The sequence below is a fragment of the Aotus nancymaae genome, unplaced genomic scaffold (genome assembly GCF_030222135.1).
Source record: "Aotus nancymaae isolate 86718 unplaced genomic scaffold, 86718_ANA_hifiasm-v0.15.2.pri h1tg000040l, whole genome shotgun sequence".
NCBI lineage: Eukaryota > Metazoa > Chordata > Mammalia > Primates > Aotidae > Aotus > Aotus nancymaae.
Window position 1 is genome coordinate 56,005,556 of NW_026988454.1, and position 19,808 is coordinate 56,025,363.

A 19,808-nucleotide genomic window follows, 5' to 3' on the forward strand; every position below is an offset into this window, starting at 1 on the left:
CTTCACAGTACAGGCTATCTGCCAAAGACTAGGACTTTGCAAAAATATACATCAGTCACAGTATACATTAGAAAGTATATGTGAATGGGTCACTGTAAATTTATTTGTATACAGAAAACAAAGCACATATCTGACTGGCAGTAAGGTAGAAATTGGAGTATATTTTTATTGTTTACATCTGTGCTGTCATTATGGTAGCTGCTAGCAGCATGGATATTTAGAACTTAAAATTTGGCTTATACAACTGAAGAACTGGATGTTAAACTTTAATTTTAATTTAGATTTTAAAACATAATTGTCTCCAAGTATGTTTGGAACAACTTAGGTATGTAATACTACTGTAAGTTTTATGAAATCCAAATAATAGATCAAGTATATCTGTAGAAAATTTAGCCTGCATATTGAGATATGTTGTAAGTGTAAAATACATACTGATTTCAAAGACTTCATGGAAAGAATAATTTAAAATAGTTCATTAGTCATTTTTATGTTGGTTACATGTTGAAAGTATATTTTAAATATATTGGATCAGATTAAAATGTTTTTAAATTAACCTATTTTTATTTTTTTAATGTGACTACTAGAAAACTTTAAGTTACATGTGGTTTTCATTGTATTTCTATTGGACAATGCTAGTTTTATACAGTCATTTTATATCTTTGCCTTAAAGCAGGGGATTAGTAACCACCTTTAAGTTATAATTCAATTTTTAGTGTGTTTTTTTTCTCAAGTCAGTTCTATTGTATACTGTTTTAGGGATCAGATTAACATAAACCGAGAGAAAAATTTTAATATTGTCCTCTTTTTTTCTTTAAATTTGAACTGAGAATTATGGGTTTTCTTAGAATTAGATCAGAACATAGTCTCTTCCTCATTTATTCATTTGCACATTTTTCTCATTCAACAGTGTTCATATAGTTTCTGTTTTATACCTATGTCTATACTAGCCCCTGAAGCCTAGATAAATTAAGTGACAAATTCAGTCATCCATACCATCAAATGCACACTTGAAATTAGAAATTTAAAAAAAACTTTTTAAAATATATATATTAAAGCAAATTTGATAATACTATAGTAAAAAGACTTGTTAAATTTGGTTATTCTCTTACTTGAAAAATATAGTTTTCTACATTTTTCTAGGTAACCCTGTTTCAGGATCATGGTCCCTCTGGAAGTTAAAATCACTCAGGAGGTCTCACTGGTTGCTCTGACAGCTTCTTCCTCCTGGTAACAGTCTTTCTTCATCTCAAGGAACATTCCAAACTGCTGCCCGGTGGTTGAAACGGGGCATAAACCAAAGAAAAACTCTCAACACTGTTCTCTTCCTTCTTCTTGGAAATTGTGCCTGTAGCATTTTTTTCCCTCTGTTTCCGTTACCCTAAGATAATCTCTCTTCTGCACATCAGTACTCAGTGCAGAAGTCAAGGGTTGTAATCTTTGTCCCCCTTTCTCACCTCCCTCTTGCCTAGTTATACTCACTAAATCTCTCAAGCCATATCTTTATATAGTTTGCTTTTTAAAAATACCCCCACCAAGTACAGTAATGCATTTTGTATCAAGGTATAGAAATGTAAAATTTTTGAGTGTGAAAATTTGATCTAGTAAACAAAAATCAACCTCCAAGACTCTTTTAACCTTACATTATTTTCAGAGTCTTCATAGTCTTTTCATATGTTCATCCCTTTCTTTTCTTTTTTCTTCTGTTTTTTTTTTTTTTTTTTTTTTTTTTTTTTGAGACATAGTCTCACTCTATCACCCAGGCTGGAGTGCAATGGCACCATCTCAGCTTACTGCAACCTCCGCCTCCCGGGTTCAAGCCATTCTCCTGCCTCAGTCTCCCAAGTAGCTAGCATTACAGGCATGAGCCACCGGCTAATTTTCATATTTTTAGTAGAGACAGGGTTTCACCACATTGACCAAGCTGGTCTGGGAACTCCTGACCTCAGGTGATCTGCCTGCCTCAGCCTCCCAAAGTGCTGGGATTATAGGCGTCAGCCACCGCGCCTGGCCTCATATGTTCATCCCTTTCTAATGAAACTGGTTGTTTTGTTTTATTTGGGTTTATGGGAGGAGTTTTCCATTTAAAATTTTTTTGTTTACTAAATTAATGCATGCTTATTGTTAAAATGAAGTTCTGAAGAGTATGCATTTAAAAGTAAGTTTTTTCCCTTAGCTCTCCATTTATGTGGATTCATTTTTTTAATACTAATATTTTAAAGTAAAAAAAGCAGTGTATGTTTCTGAGGAAAATGGTTGATTTGTACTTTATTATTATGCCTTATATATACATAATTGATGTTCTTTATATTTTAAAAGTATTTAGTGGCCAGGCACAGTGCCTCACACCTGTAATCCCAGCACTTTGCAGGGTCAAAGCAGGAGGATTGCTTGAGGCCAGTTTTTCAAGACCAGCCTGAGCAACATAGTGAGGCCTCATCTCTACAGAAAGTTTTAAAAATTAGCTGGGCATAGTGATATGTACCTATTGCCCCAACTAGTAGGGAAGCTGAAGTGAGTGGATCACTTGAGCCAGGAGTTCAGGGATGCAATGAGCTATGATCATACCACTGCATTCTAGCCTGGGCAACAGAGAGAGACCCTGTCTCTTTAAAAAAAAAAAAGATTATTTAACAAATTTACTAATGAGCACATGTACTAGTACATATACCAAAAATAATCGGGACAAAAAAAAATTTGCAATGAAAAGTAAGCTTCCCTTTTACATTAGGCTAGCAATTTCTGTCCCCCAAAGCAATAAATATGTCTACATTTTTATATTGCTTTGCAGAAATTTTCTATGCTTGTGCTTTCATTTTTTCATATATAGAAGTTTACTATATTTACTGGTTCAATTTATCAATGTATTATAGTGATCTTTTTATATTAGGACACAGAGATCTGCCTCATTTCCTTGAAAATTTTAAAGGTTACAGAGTATTCCATTTTATGTAGCCATTATGGATACTATATAATTTATGTAACTAGTCCCCAAGAGATAAACATTTAGGTTTTTTCTAATCTGTGCTGTTACATTCTCGAGTAAACATCCTTGTGCATGTATTTTGGCTACATGTATAAGTATATCTGTCTCTAGGATAAATTTTTAGAAGTAGGATTGCCACATCAATGGATTTTAATTTTGATAGAAATTTACCAAATTCTACTCCTGTCAACTAGTGAGACACCTGCATTTACATTTCCTCAACAGTTTGCATGCAAGATAAATACAAAACACAAATCCTTTGTTAAATTCATATGATCTGAATAATTACCAATATTGTAACAATAATCTATTTTCCATTGCCAGGTACATGTACATGATAAAATAATGACGTATAATTCTAGCTGTAATCATAAATTCAACCTATATTTTGTTTTTCTTATTTACTCTCTTGATTTTAGAAAGAAAACTAAGAATTACAGTTAAAAGTTTCTATTGGCATAGAAAAATAAGCATGAAAAGCAAATATTAACAATGTTTGCATTATATGTCAAAGAGAAAATGTACATGGGTAAAAATCTGGCTGTTGTGTAGTTGATACCATAACAGTGCTCTTTTTTTTCCAGGAAAAACTATAATTAAAAATCTGCCTATTGTATACAAAGTCTAAGTAGCCCTCAAGTAGTAGTGAAGTAATAGGAAATTTAAATTAAAAAATATCTCTCCTTTTACTTTAAACTACAGGTAGATATAGTTTAGCTAACTACATAAAGAGTAAACCGTGACAGACTTTGGTTTCGATGTATAACCACTTGGACTAGTCATTCTCTTTCTCAAACAGGAATTGAGATATCCTGCATATATTTGAGAAAAAACAGTTTAAATATTATCATTGAGAAGTTATAGCACAAGCAGATTTTCTGAAATAAAATCATGAATTGATTTAATCTAATCTTGGGAGTAAAAATCTTTATGGAATGCTGAGCTGTGACTTTGTCCTTTATGTCCATTTTTTCTGTAATTTTACATACATATTTCCTTGGAGTCTTAGTAAAACATACTTCTTTGAGCATGTCTTTAAAAAATATTTTAAAAACATAATACTTATTTGCTTTTATAGATACAAAATCTTACCCTAATCAGTGTGGAGCTGCATGCTCGAACTAGACGAGACTTAGAACCAGACCCTGAGTTTGACCCAATCTGTGCTCTGTTCTACTGCATCTCATCTGACACTCCGCTGCCAGATACAGAAAAAACAGAACTCACGGGTGTAATAGTGATTGATAAAGACAAGACAGTTTTCAGTCAAGGTATTGTTCATTTTTATTAATGATATACCTGCCCACTCTAGGGTGAACCTTTTAATGGGGAATTCCTGTGCTGGAGATCTAATCTAAGCAAGCATAAGGACTCTTTTCTAAAATGTTTGCTGAGGTGGGGGTAGGAGATTGTGTATAACTTTGTCCTGTATTTATTATTCTTACTTGAATTATTGTCAAAAGTCAGAAGCAGCCAGGCACAGTGGTGCCTACCTACAGTCCCAGCTACTTGGGAGGCTGGGCAGCAGGATTGCTTGTGCCCAGGAGTTTGGGGCTGTAGTGCACAATGATTGTGCCTGTGAATAGCCATTGCACTCCAGCCTGAGTAACATAGCAAGACCCCATTTATTTAAAAAAAAAAGGTTAGAAGCGATGCAATATAAAGATCTCAATAAAAGTTATAGTTAGCTCATATAATTTGTTCTAAGTATTATTTTATAAAATATTTATTACTATTATAGAGTCCACATCATTATGTATCCCTAAATTGAGTGCACAGTCTTCCTTATGCATGCATATGCAGGTATTTTCCTGCTGATAAAGAGTTTTTCTTTGATTTAGGAAGTTAAGTTACCACTATAAGTTAATGGTTCATAAAATACTTTTAAGATATTTTCTTACTTTGCCTATATCTCTTTATCTCTCTTTAGAAAGATACGTATCTCTCGAGAAAAATACATACACATATATATATTTACATATACTTTTGGTTCAGAGGTTCTTCATATAGAATGCCATGTAAGGCATTTTATAAAATACCAACTCTCCCTCTGCAGGTTTCAGTGGTCACCATTACAAGTGATTTCAGTCCACTGAGGACGAAGTTTTAGCACAGAATACAACCATATTAAGAATTTACAGTTTATTCAGTGATTTGCTTGATCTGGCACATACCAGCTCATAAGCCAGTTCTTGGATTTTCTGAAATTTTCAACCTAGTTGATGTCACTTTGGTAGTTTGAAATCAGTCATGGTTTGGGAAGGGTCCTTACATCATGAAATAGGCCAGCACTACAAATTAAGACTTTCTTTTTTTTCCTGCAGAGGTGGTGGTTAAACATTTTCATCATACCAGAGATTAAAATGTTCTCTGTTAAGCAAATATCTTCTGCTAGGAAGAGTAAAGACGGAAACAAAGTAATACAATTTCTTCACAAGTCATATGTTATTTTCTAGGGAATTTTGTGAATGCAGCCTTTTCAGGAGAGTAGCCAAAAATACAAAATTTGAATTTTCAGTTGTATATTAAACTAGGAAACCTTTTGAGAGTTTTAAGAAATTGGGTTAATTATGTTTTTACTTGGGGGGATGTTTTCTTAATTTGGAGTATTTCAGTAGTACAGTTTTACTTAAAAGTAAGAGATAATGTTACTTTTATATTATGAAGGCATATTATTACATAATATAATGTTATATATAACAGACATTTTGTTTATTTTTTAGATATCAGATATCAGACTCCATTACTTATTAGATCTGGAATTACAGGACTTGAAGTCACCTATGCTGCTGATGAGAAGGCACTTTTTCATGAAATTGCACATATAATAAAGAGGTACTGTTTTGTATTATCTGATTTTTCCAGTTTTTATTCAGAGAGTTGTTTCATGCTATTACAGGTAATAGTGAAGATAAAAGTGAAGGTAGGAAGAAAACGAATCCCTTCCTATGGCCCTTGAAAGCAGAGTTACTCTTGGAAAGATTTTACACTCACCTGCTATTGCTATCACTATTTTAATCAGACAAGGAATAGGAAAAGCAGTGTCAAGATTGAGGGGCCAGTGAAATATAAATACCTGTTTAGCCTCTAACTTCCTAGTTGTATTTGAGGATGGTTTTTCTCTGGAGCTGAAGTAATGGGGAACTGTATAAAGTTCCATTGTATTATTCATTAAATAGGTTTCTACCTTGGGAGCCAGCCACCATTTTAGTACATTTTTTGGCTTGTTTTTCTTTTTTAAAGCTTTCCGAGTTCTAAACAAGCCAATTATTTTCAAAAAGCTTTGGGATATAATCTGTGTTCATAAATGTAGGCCTATCTATTACATATTCTTGTGCACAGAGCTCCTTAAAAAATGTTTTTTGACCATTTGGTAGTTAGTTGGTTCTCAGATAGATGAATCTTGTCCAAGCTTATGAAAAATAAATTTTGACAAAAATATTCTAATTTAAAAATAAAATCATTAAGTGGATCATTTGCATTTTCTCAAGAGTGTAACTCTTAGAAGCCATGGACTGTCTTATTAAATGCTTCACTAAGGATTCTGCCCATTGCTAGATTTAGGTTTTTAGATTCCTAAAGCAGGCTAGAAAACAACACCCTTTGGATCCTGATGTACAGATAAAAGCTGTCCATGAGCATGTTGTTATACTCATCACTTTTTGTTTTGCTTGTATAGTTGAACTTTATCCTATAAAAACTGAATCAGTATTCTACATTAAAGATTAAGATTATATTCTACAAACTTGTCATCAGATTGAATCAGATAGGTTAACATAAACCATTCTGAAAATTAGAAAACCAAGGCATTTGTTTTCTACAAAACAAAATTAAATGACAGAGCATCAAACATAGTATGCTACTACTCATGACTATGAAGGAAAAAAGAGGGAAGTATTTTTACTATTTCTGGTGACTAGATAGATTCCCATCCATTTGAGTCTTGTCATTGTCAGTTCTACCTTTTATCTTCTCACAGAAGTTGTCATCAACATGTCACATGCTTTCAGTATCCACACTTCTTTTATTTCTGCAAGCAACTCAGAAAAAGAAATATGTAAGCGTTTCAGTCAATACCATTTTGTTTACCAGCACATGTCCAGTAATGTCCCTGGGCTTGGTATGCTTGCCTTTTCCTTGTTAGGTATATTTTCAACAATAGGATTACCTGCCATCATTGAGAATTTTGTCAGTCATTTACAAATATAACTTCCTTAAATGTCCATAAAATGAATTATACTAGTAATTAAGGAAAATGGGGTAAACAAAACTGTCATAAAAAGAAAAATGCTTAAATGTCAACTTTTCAATTCCATAGTGTTTTTTATATATTAATCCAAGCAACCCTGCAAAAAGATTATTTCATTCTTTCACCCTATTTGTTATGTACTTACTCAATACAGGCTTTGGAGTCAGCCAGCCCTGTGTTTCTGTCTTGAATAAATTGCTAAACTCTCTCAGCTTTGTTTTCCTAATCTGTAAAATGGGTAGATAATGCACATAAAACTCTAAACTCATGTCTGATACATACTGAGTACCTAAATGTTAACTGTGTATAAGGGGCAGTGCTAGGTACTAACTATAAAAATGAATAAAATGTATCTTTATTTTTCCATGTTTAATATTTACTTCCTCAAGTGGCAAACACAAAAAGTAATGTAAAGTTATATTAAACAAATAAAACCAAATCTATTATCTTGTTACAATCATTTTTCTCTTTCTGTATTTCCTTGGACTATTAACTTTACTTTGCCCAGTCTCCCTAACTTAAATATAGACTATGATTCTTCCCTTTTCCTCTTCCTTACATACTGTTACATTTACATTACGTCGTATCCATTTAACCTCAGAATTCCTTCCCCTCCCTGCCCCTTGCCTCTTAATAGAGTACCCTTATCTCCCATATGTATAGATGGTAGTGAATTACTTAAAATACTGTGAAGCAGTTTTTTCTACATAAGCAAATGAAACCATTTCTTATTTCTTCTGCTTCTGTTTTATCCACAGTTTTGGGTTGTTTTCACCACTAATCCCATCTACCCAACCTTGTTCTTTCTGTAACTTTTAGAAACCCGATAGAATGAATAAAACCCACTAGAAATTGAAGAAAAGTCTTGAAGACCTTGTTATTGTCTCCAAATGTTTTTAGAGAAGAAAAATGGGATCCCTTGGCTTTTGAACTTGAGAACAGATGTTTTATTAGCTTTAAAGAGTCTCTTAAGACTAAACAGCCTCCAGGTCAAAGAATAAATATATGTAATACATCTGAAAAATGTGCCTAAAACAACTTTACATTTCTTGTAAAGGGACAAAATCTGTGAAATAAATCTAAGAAGAGAAACGCAGGGTAACTTTTTTCAGCAGTCCTTTCTGAGCTGTAGCAGTTAATAAAAATAGACAGCTTTTTAATTGAGACAAAGTTATATTCAATACATTATTTTTTTAAAAAAAGTAGTATACTTAACCAACTGCATTAGATACCGCAACAGAACAAATAGCTGACTGGAATAATAATTATTACAATAACAAGATGTTGCATAAATGAGATTCAGATGAAGAAATTAGAAGAATTGTCTTTATAACATTTAAAACAGAAGGGCTGTGTAATCATCTAGCATCCTCTTCATGTTGTAATTGTTTTAACTATGTGATATATAACTATGTGATATCTGATGGGTAACTATGTGATAGGAACTCCAGGAGTCTTCCACATCCTTCTCTTAAGATCAGAGTGAACTGTGGCCACACTGTAATGCCTGTTCTGAGCCACTCTTAGTAGTTAGCAGTCAAGTGTGTGGGTTCTGTTGTGTGTGTATGAGGATTCTTCAAATCTGCAACCCCTGATGATCCTTAGAGCCACTTGATACTTCTGCCCCAATTCTCAAATGTAGCCATTCATTACAGTTAGTTTTAAAGGGAGGTATACTGGACAAGTAGATAGTCCGTCTTTGGACTAAGAAGAGTTTAATGAAAGAGATGAAGTCAGAATCAACAAAGATTTTGGTTAAGGGTTTGGATATTATGTTGGAAGACTAAACCAAAAGAGTATTGGGATATTTCCATTTCCTTGAGTGCCCTGGGATCTTTCTGGACTTCTTTCTGGATACTCATGCCATTGTTGCTTATTGCCTTGCATCAATAGCTGTTCATTAAATTACGCCATTTTCTCAGAAATGTCAACCCTGTTTGTATAGAGAAAAGCACATAACTAATATGTTTATTACCTTGTTTTCCTAACAAGTTTGAGGGCTGCTCAGCAAGTGTCCAGTATAACCATGGATCACGAACAGATCACCAGATATTAAAATTTATACTACAAAATGTACTTTAGTAGGGCCTTTAGAGTATAGGAAAATGTAAAAGTACACTGTTGCAGAAGTTTGAACCTAGTTCTTTTGATATCAGCCACTTAAATACTCCAGAATTAAAAATCAGAAAACATTTCTTGTGACATTCCAATTTGTATTGACTAAGTAAAAATGAAAGCCATTCAGTATCCACTTTTAGAAGATAACTATGGAGTTATGATAAAATATTAACATATTGGTTCTAAGAGCAGATCTGGTGATCTGGTGATGATCCATTGTTATGCCAGACTTGCAGAGTAGCCATAGATAGCTTATATCAGTAAATAATTGTAGTCTAATACTGTAGACATTGGCTGATGCTTAGCATTTATTGAATGCTATAAATTGGACAGGCTGCACATCAATTTAGTGTTTTATGAGTAGTTATGTAAAACTCAACGATTTAAATTTTTGTGATATTTCACTTGGCCTTTTGACTTTTATAAAGAACACAATAATGCTACTGATTGATAGAACTACTTACTGTAGTTTTTGCTGTTAAAACTTATGACTATAATTAGTTCCTTTCTCCCCCACATAATTTTCCACTCAAAATAATTTTTCATATTTATTTATAGCTAAATATTCCTCTATGGTGGTCACAACATGGAGGTTCTAAGAGAAGCCATAAAGAGGCTCCTTCTGGATTGGATGCAGGTTCAGTTTTGCTAGTGCAGCTCTGACAATGAGGAGCACATTTTTCTTTTAGATTCTGATGTTTACCTTCCCCACCTTAATCTCTTAATATTTCATTCTTCCATTAAATTGAATCACCATCCTTTTAAATTTAAAGGACAAACTTGTCATTACTTAAGCCTTATTTTGTATGAGAACCAAGTCATTACTAAAATTAAGTGAGAAAATGAAGACATTTTTATTTTCTTTCTCGCCATTAAAACTGTTTAAGGGCAGTATAGATTAGAAGGGTAGAGAAGCGGCAACAGAATGACCTGGGGATCTTTTTCAAAATACCATACTCACACACATCCTCACATTTCACCTTGCCTTACCCACATTATATTCTCACTTGTACCCTTACTCATACACTTCAGTGGTAATGGCCTGCTTCCCTCCCCAATTTCCATCAACCTCTTTTCCCACTTGTATTGAACAAATACGCAGTCTAAGTAAAAACTATGCCTACTTTACAAAAGTAGCTTCAAATCACCTATAATCCCAGCACTTTGGGTGGCTGAGGCAGGCAGATCACTGGAGGTCAGGAGTTTGAGACCAACCTGACCAACATGGTGAAACCTTGTCTCTACTAAAAATACAAAAAATTAGCCAGGTGTGGTTGCCAGCACCTGTATTCCCAGCTACTCAGGAGGCTGAAGCAGGAGAATAGTTTGAAGCCAGGAAGCAGAGGTTGCAGTGAGCTACAATCGTGCCACTGCAATCCAGCCTGGACGATAGAGTGAGACTCCATCTCAAAAAAATAAATAAGTAGCTTCAAATCAAATACTCATAACCATCCATCCCTTCTGTATAAAAACTCTATAGGTACCACTGTATCATCCCTTCTCCATCTGGGAACCATTAGAGAATATAGCTTTTTATTTTCATACTTTCTGTGATGAAGAAACAATTATTCTGGTTAAAGGTTCAAATGTATGGTACCTATTAAAATTTTTCATTCCTTTTTTAGGTATGATCCTGATATTCTACTAGGATATGAGATTCAGATGCATTCCTGGGGTTACCTCTTACAAAGGGCTGCTGCTTTAAGTGTTGACTTATGTCAGATGATCTCTCGGGTGCCAGGTATATATCATTGTGAATGTTTTGTCATTCAACTACAGAGCAAATTGTAAAGGAAATAAAGACAAAATGTTAAAGAGTACTAATGTTCTAGCTCAATTTTTTAGTATTAAATTGCATAAGTTTTAGATATAGCATAACTCCATTGTAGAAAAAATTTAAAAATGTTCTAGTCTCACTGCTATATATACTGTTAGTATAATTGTTGGGTTTTTTCCTTTCAGTCACTTTAAATAATATATATGTAGAGGTTTTTAAATAATTATACCATATATTCCATTTCTATTACACTTCCTTCATCTAGTGTCTTGCCACACATATTTTTCTGTATTATGAAATAGTCTTCATAATTATTATGAAGCCACATAGCATTACTTTGACTTGTTGTACCATAATTTTATTGTTGGTCTGGTTCTATTTTTTTTTAATCCATTTTGTTGGTGAAGAAGGACGGATGGGTTGAGGAACACTAATAATTAATTAATCGTTGATTTTTATTTGAATATCAGGCTAAAAATATTGCAGAAGTTTTGAAGCCCATTCCCCAAAGTTTCATTCTGATTGAAAAAGAGAGTAATAGGCCGGGTGCAGTGGCTCACGCCTATAATCCCAGCATGTTGGGAGGCCGAGGCGAGCGGATCATCTGAGGTCAGGAGTTCGAGACCAGTCTGGCCAACAGGGTAAAACCCCATCTCTAAAAAAAATAAAAATCAAAAGGGAGTAATAATATTCACAACAAAATTATTTATAGTTTATAATGTACTTTTTAAAATTATGTTTTCTTTATAAACATAGGATTTTTAATAAATTTGTTTCAAAGGGTTCCCACAAGTCTAACTAAAACAAAGTAGTGTATACTTTGGGAAAAGTTGAAACTGGAAGATCCCATAACAGTAAATTTTTTTAGCTTTACAAAAAATTGGAATAAAAAGGTCATGTGCAGTGGCTCATGCCTGTAATCCCAACACTTTAGGATTGGTTGAGCCCTGGAGTTCAAAACTAGGTAACAAAGTGAGGCCCCGTTTCTACCAAAAAAAAAAAAAAATTAGCCAGGTGTGATAGCTTGTGCCTATAGTCCTAGATACTTGGGATGCTGAGGTGAGATGATCACTTGAGTCCAAGAGTTCAAGACTGGTGATTGCACCACTGCACCTCAGCTTGGGCAATAGAACGAGACTGTCTTAAAGAAAAAAAAAAAAAAAAAAAAGGGGGGAAGCAAAGGAGCAAAGGGCAGAGATGCTTTAAGTTTAGCTTCTCATTGCATGAACTTTTGTGTAGCTTGTGTGTCCTTTGCATGATAGGAATAGTGGTATATCTTTTTTTTTCAACATCTTTTTTGGGATAGGTTTTAAATATCCTTGCCTCAGTTTATTCATCCATAAAATAGGGATAATCGAACTTATTTCTTAGGGTGATTGTGAAGAACTTAAAACAGTACCAGAGTATATGTTATATTGTTTGCTAAATGAAAAACAAACTTTTAAATGTTATCTCTTTAAAATAAAGAGAATCGGGTGGGTGGTTGTACATGGTCTTTGGATTCAGATAATCCTACTTTGGAGTACTAGTTCTCTTACTGTAAGATCTTGGACAAGATATAACATTGCTGAGTAGAATTTTCTGTCATACAAAAAGAATTATACTAACTTCATAAGTGGTTGTGTTAAAATAAAGGAAATACTGTTTGTATTAAAAGAAATAATGTTGGTAAAATTCTTAGAATATAATAAACATTTAATATAGTAAATATTTTTATTATTCTGGAACCTCTAATCATCAACATTCACATACATTTAGTGTTATATAGGAGAGACACATTTTAATTTATATTCTAGGTAAAATTCATCTCCTAAGAGACTAGACTCAGAACTCTATTTGCTATGAGTAATTCTTCATCTGGTTCTCCATATGCATTCAGGAGAATTTCATCCTGAATATGAACATGATGTCAACAAATTTTCAGAGAATCGTTTAGTTTAAAAATTGCACCAGTTTTTTTTCCAAGAAATGACCGGATTAACTGTGGACCTTTCTCATGCTAAAACCAAAGAAATGTGAGCATTGGGTATTTATAAAGGTAGCATCAGGTCAGGAGTGATGCACCTGTAGTCCCAGCTATTTGAGCAGCTGAGGCAGGAGGATTGCTTGTGGCCAGGAGTTGGAGGTTGCAGTGTGCTATGATTGCACCTGTGGAAGCCACTGCACTCAACCTAGGCAACACAGTGAGTTGTCTCTTTTAAAAAAGAAAATGGTGCCAAAAATTACCAAATTTAAAGAAAAAAGGGTTTCTTATTTAAATATAGAAAGAAGGAGAGAGGGAGAGATTTCAAGTATATTTATTAGAGAAAATTTTTTCATACATTATGAATTCTATTTCATATTTAGTATTCTTTTTTTTTTTTGAGACAGAATTTTGCTCTGTCGCCAGGCACCAGGCTGGAATGCAATGGCGCAATCTCGGCTCAGTGCAATCTCCACCTCCTGGGTTCAAGCAATTCTCCTGCCTCAGCGTCCTGAGTAGCTGGGACTACAGGCGTGTGCCACCACACCCAGCTAATTTTTGTATTTTTTAGTAGAGACAGGGTTTCATCTTGTTGGCCAGGATAGTCTCAATCTCTTGACCTCATGATCCACCCGCCTCGGCCTCCCAAAGTTGCTGGGATTACAGGTGTGAGCCACCGCGCCCAGCTATATTCTTAATGTTTGTTTTCATTTTCCTTGGCATAATTGTCTTGAAAGTTTGTTTTCTGTGAGCTCTGATACAATCTGTTTTCATTTCTGTAGATGACAAAATTGAGAACAGATTTGCAGCTGAAAGAGATGAGTATGGATCATATACAATGAGTGAGATAAATATTGTTGGCCGAATCACACTAAATCTTTGGAGAATCATGAGAAATGAGGTAGGTGCTTTATCTAAAATTTTGTTTGGAAATAAGATATTCTGGCAGTATAATGATTTAATTATTATAGCGTATCAGTAAGATTTACTATGTAGCATATGCATTTGTCAATTATTTTTGTTATACTTAAGTAGAGTTAAAATAGTACGTTCTAAAATGCAAAGCTACAGAGGTATTAGTCCTTAGTGTTTTAAGTGAGTTTTAATTTTTTTTCTTCTTTGTGTCTAAGGTAGCAATAACTAGAAAGGTCTGTAGCTATAATAAAACCTTGGGGCCAGGTGCAGTGCTCACACCTGTAATCTCAGCACTTTGGGAGGCCCAGGCAGGGGCATCCCTTGAGCCCAGGAGTTCCAGACCAGCCTGAACAACATGGCAAGACCCCATCTCTACAAATAATAACTAAAAAAAAATAGCTGGATGTGGTGGCACCACACCCATGGTCCCAGCTACTTGGGAGGCTGAGGTGGGAGAATCACTTGAGCTCAGGCAGCCGAGGTTGTAGTGAGCCATGATCATGCCACTGCACTCAAGCCTGGGCGACAGAGCGAGACCCTGTTTCAAAATAAGACAAAATATTGTGTTGTACATGTTGAATATTGTCTAATTTCACTATTTCACTTAAATTATTTTTGCACTTAAGGCCAGCTGAATTCAGCGTGGCCTTGTTGATTTGTTATAGTAAGAAAAATTTAGTCTAGAAATAGGAAGGAGCTTCTCAAACAAAGTATATTTAAATATTGGGTCAGATTAATAAGGTAAATTAAAGGGACAGTACTTTGAAATAATTAATAATTATGGCTTTAGGGGCTCAGATAAAGGTTTTTAGTAGAGTAATTTCAACAAACTATCCCATTAATTTGCATCCACTTAGAAAAATAATTATTTCACAAAAAAAGTAAGATCATAGGATTTTCTTGGATAATATTTGCCTCCTTGAAGTTACCTGATTTCTCTTATTTGAAATGTAAAAACACCATACATGGTGGCTCACACTTGTGATCGCAGCTCTTTGGGAGGCTGAGACAGGAGCAGATAGCTTGAGGCCATGAGTTCCATCAAGACCATCCTGGGAAACATAGGGAGACCCTGTCTCTATTAAAAAAAAAGATAAACAATTAGGCTGGGCACAGTGGCTCATACCTGTAATCCCAGCACTTTGGGAGGCTAAGGAGCACAGGTTACTTGAGCCCAGGAGTTTGAGACTAGCCTGGGCAACACGGCAAAACCCCTGTCTTTACCAAAAACTACAAGTTAGCCAGGCATGGTGGCGTGTGCCTGTAGTCCCAGCTACTTGGAAGGCTGAGGTGGAAGGATCACTTGAACCTGAGAGGCAGGGGTTGCAGTAAACTGAGATTATACCACCACACTCCAGTCTGGGCAACAGAGCTAGAACCTATCTCAAAAAAAAGCAAAACAAAAAGATACCTACTGTAAATTGGTCTATTCTTAGATTTTGGACTTTGAATAATATCAACTAAAATGTTTATATTTAAAAGAAAGCACATTCTTCAATTGCTTCTACTCTTTGAAACTACTTTCTCATTAGACACTTTCTATTGTATACTTATTATTTGCTATTACCGTCTTGGCTCTTTGGATTTATATAAAACATTTGACTTTCTAAGCTTGCCTTATGCAATATACAACATGAATCTTCTTGAAAATAATTTTATCTTGTTGTGTTGTTCCTAAAATAATAGAAGAGTATGAGAGTCCCCAGTGATTTAAAGTAACTTCTAGTGATACAGCATAGGATATGGGAGATACAGAGATTGTGGTGTATTTGGTGTGTATATTTCATTATATGTTTTTATTTATTTTATTTTTGAGATGGATTCTCGCTCTGTCACCCAGGGTAGAGTGTAGTGGTGCAGTCTTGGCTCATTGCAACTTCCACCTCCCGGGCTCAAGTGATTCTTCTGTCTCAGCCTCCCAAGTAGCTGGGATTACAGGCCCCCACACCTGGCTAATTTTTATATTTTTAGTAGAGATGGGGTTTTACCTTGTTGGACAGGCTGGTCACAAACTCTTGACCTCAAGTGATCTGCCTGCCTCAGCCTCCCAAAGTGCTGGGATTATAGGTATGAGCCACAGCCCTGACCTCATTATATATTTTAAAGTATAGTCTGATATTGGCTGAGATGAACACATACATTAAGTGTATAAACAGAAAAGTAAATTACCGAATCCTAGTTTCAGAGGTCTTTTTACCCCTGTATATCCAAAAGGCAATAGTAGCAAATTCACTAGTAGCTTAAAATCACAAATTGGAGAATAAATGTTTTTTCAAAGTTCAGGGCCTTCTCTAGTCCTCACTATTGAGGGCCAAATGTCTCCTCCCATTTAGGATGAATATATAGCATCTAGGATCTTTATGTAAATATGGGAAGCAACTATAAGAAAGTTATGAGCTGGATAACTTACCTATTTTTTAAAATTTGGAGCAGGGTACAGTAACACAAACATACAGTTCCAGCTACACAGGAGGCTCAGGCAGGAGGACTTTTTGAGGCCAGGAATTCGAGGCTGCAGTGCACTGTTTCATTATGCCTGTGAATAGCCACTGTACTCTAGCCTGGGAGATAAGGCAGGACCCCATCTCTTAAAATAATAATAATAAATTTTGTTTGTTTTTTAATATGTAGGTACTAGATTTCTTTCTCCTACTTTTACTTTGAACATAGAATTCCTGCAGTTTCCTTTGGCCTTTGAATTTGTAGTGACAAAACACCTCTTAAAAAGTAATGCTTATTAGAGATTTGTTGACTGCTTAAATGACAATGAATGGCTCTTCTCCAGACACTTATACCTAGAGGCCTTCTGGATGTCAACTCAATCTAGGTTTTTCAAGAATTTGCCAAGTGGGTTGGAAACAGACTTGATTCAATTCAACAAATATTTACTGAATGCCATGTCTGGTGCACTGGTTGAGGGGCCTGGGTTTAGATAAAGTAAGAGTATAGCAGGTTCCTTTTGTAACAGGAAGGCAGAATATATGGGTATGGATGTTGGTAGGTAGAGATATGGTAGGTAGAGATATTCCTATTTTACTGAGAAGATGAATCACAAGAGAACTTCCTTGTGATTCATCTTCTCAGTAAAATAGGAATTACTGTTCTTAGCTGAAACTGAGAATTGTGGAGAGGCTTTGGGGTTTGAAGAGAGATGAGTTTAAAATGGTTATTAGGAGAATTTGAGAGAAAATGTTAACACCGCATGACATTAAGAGCCCATTTGAGATTTGTGTTAGAAAATTAAAGTGATACCCACCAACTATGTTCAAATTCACAAATGCAGGTTACATTTGACCATAACACAGAAAGGATTGTGGATTTGCTTTAAAAAAAGAAGCAGCAGCAGCAGCAGGAGAGGGACAAGGGAATGAAGGGTACATGCAGTGGAATGATTACCGTAATTGGCTATTAAATTTAAGCTAAATAAGGAGCAGAGACATCAAAGCATCAAGGAGGGAGTAAGCTGGAAGCAAAGGAGATGATGGTCAGAGAATGGGATGCATGTTATTTTGGAGGGAATACAGTTATTGGTAATAATAGATCCTGGTATGATTATGGGAGCAGGTAGCTTAGGTAGGATGGAGGACAAAATTATTAGAGAAGTTTAAGGAGTTAAGGAGTATCTTTGTTTTCTTCCCACATAATTGTTAAACTTACCGCGTGTAAAATAACAGTAGTCTTTTTCCTTTAAAATTAAAGTAGATATAGTGCCATTCACCTCTGGAATGTAGTACTGCAGAGGAGAAATCTAAGGTCCAGCTAATTGTATCTTTGATTATTGCTTCTGTCTCCATATTAGGCTTTCCTTTAGGAACCTAATTATATGTTAACATTCTGTTCTCTGTTTCCCATATCTTCCCTTTTCTCATTTTCATCTTTTCATCCTCTTTATCTGCATGCTGAGACATTTCCATATTCCTAACTTGACTTTTAGTAGAACTATTCTGTTATTTACTGCTTTCCATATGGGTTTTCATGCTGTTAATGATTTTATAATCCTTCCTCATTTAATCCTGTGGCCTTTTTCCTTATTCTATTGCTCTCTACCTTTTTACAACCCACGAGGGGCATCTGTTTATATGTATACACATACATGTACATACACACACTGTGAAATGTGCTACATTATAGTTTTGTTCTGAAGATTGACAGAAATTATGGATAAAGTAAGACCAGTTTGAGTCACTGCACTGAGATAAGATTAACATTCAATCCCTATTTTGTACCTCCTGGATCACAGGAGTGGAAAAGAAAGTAATTTAAAATTATAATGTAATATAAAAATGTGAAGTGCTGTTTGAGCTATTTCTCAGAATCCCAAACTGACCTAAGAATGGAGACTGCTAGTTCCTTAATTTCCATTTTGCATTGAAATACCTGCCATTGTCTAGATTGCTTTTGTCTTGCAGATATTTCAGAGAAATCATCTAGCTGGAAGTACATATTTATTAATTTGGGCCCTTTAACAGGATTCTTTACCCATTAACACAGTTTTCACTTATGTATTTTGAAGATGGGGAGACATTTCTGACATTTTAATCTTACTTTTGGAATGAAATTGAGTGGCTCTATAATGCCTGTGTAGTGGGGTTTAGTAACTAATGTAATTCTTGGAAGCAGAATGCCTGCCTTTAACTAGATAACTCATCCTCAAATCTGTGGAATTCCATTAATCAGCATGTCATCAAGAACCAAAAAGTAAGTATGGAAAGAACAAAAAATTAATTTGCTTGACAATGCTTCTTTCTGTCAATATATATATTAGCATAGAGTATAAAAAATGGTAAGAACTAGGATCTCTTAAAATAAGTATTATATGGCCAAGTTGAATCTCCTCAGGTCTGTTTTTTCTAATTAAATAATTTTCCAATTTGTTATGAACATTTCTGTCCAGTCAGCTCAACATAGTTTTGAATTATGATTCAGTTGTACCACAAATCAATTTTACAAATAGCTTTATTATCTACTATAAAAATTTTGAAGTGATATTGGTATCTTTTAGAACCAAATTTGCTACATAGACATAGCATTATTATAATGGTGTTTTTCCTTTTTTTTTTTTAGGTGGCTCTAACTAACTACACCTTTGAAAATGTGAGCTTTCATGTGCTTCATCAACGTTTTCCCCTCTTTACCTTTCGAGTCTTGTCAGATTGGTTTGATAACAAGACGGACCTATACAGGTACTGTTTTATAACTCTGAAGAGGATAATATAAAGTCTTCATTATTGGGATGTAATTTATATGCAGTAAAATGCGCATTTAAAGTGCATTGTTCAAATCAGTTGCAGTGGCCCATGCCTGTAATCCTACCACATTGGGAAGTCGAGGCAGGTGGATCACCTGAGGTCAGGAGTTCAAGACCAGCCTGTCCAACATGGCAAAACCCCATCTCTACTAAAAAATACAAAAATTGGCCAGGCATGGTGGCGCATACCTGTAATCACAGCTACTTGGGAGGCTAAGGCACGAGAATCACTTGAACCCAGGAGGCAGAGGTTGCAGTGAGCTAAGATTGCGCCGTTGTACTCCAGCCTGGGTGACACAGCAAGACTCCGTCTCAAAAAAAAAAAAAAAAAAATGCTGAAGAGAAGTTATACACCCGTAAATAAAACTTGATACTTAACAGTGGAAACTATATTCAGTGGTTTGTTTATAAGCCCCGGAATCTCTAAATGCATGTTTTACCACCCTTAATTAGGTATTATCTAGGATGATAACTGTTTTTGACAAGTGAAATAGAGTACTAGAACTAACATTGTGTAGAAGGAACTCAGACTAGACAGTAGACCATTTATGTCAA

The 19,808-nt window shown here is 34.9% G+C and overlaps 1 protein-coding gene across 4 annotated transcripts in view; it reads left to right on the forward strand.

Moving 5' to 3' along the window:
• REV3L (REV3 like, DNA directed polymerase zeta catalytic subunit) overlaps positions 1–19,808 on the forward strand; it is a 177,285-nt gene that overhangs the window by 114,736 nt on the left and 42,741 nt on the right. For all 4 annotated transcript variants that reach the window (XM_012438368.2, XM_012438367.3, XM_012438371.2 and 1 more), the window contains exons 17-21: positions 4,062–4,254; positions 5,707–5,818; positions 10,976–11,091; positions 13,873–13,991; positions 19,070–19,188. In XM_012438368.2, the coding sequence (XP_012293791.2) occupies positions 4,062–4,254; positions 5,707–5,818; positions 10,976–11,091; positions 13,873–13,991; positions 19,070–19,188 (659 nt within the window). The remainder of the gene's footprint in view (positions 1–4,061; positions 4,255–5,706; positions 5,819–10,975; positions 11,092–13,872; positions 13,992–19,069; positions 19,189–19,808) is intronic.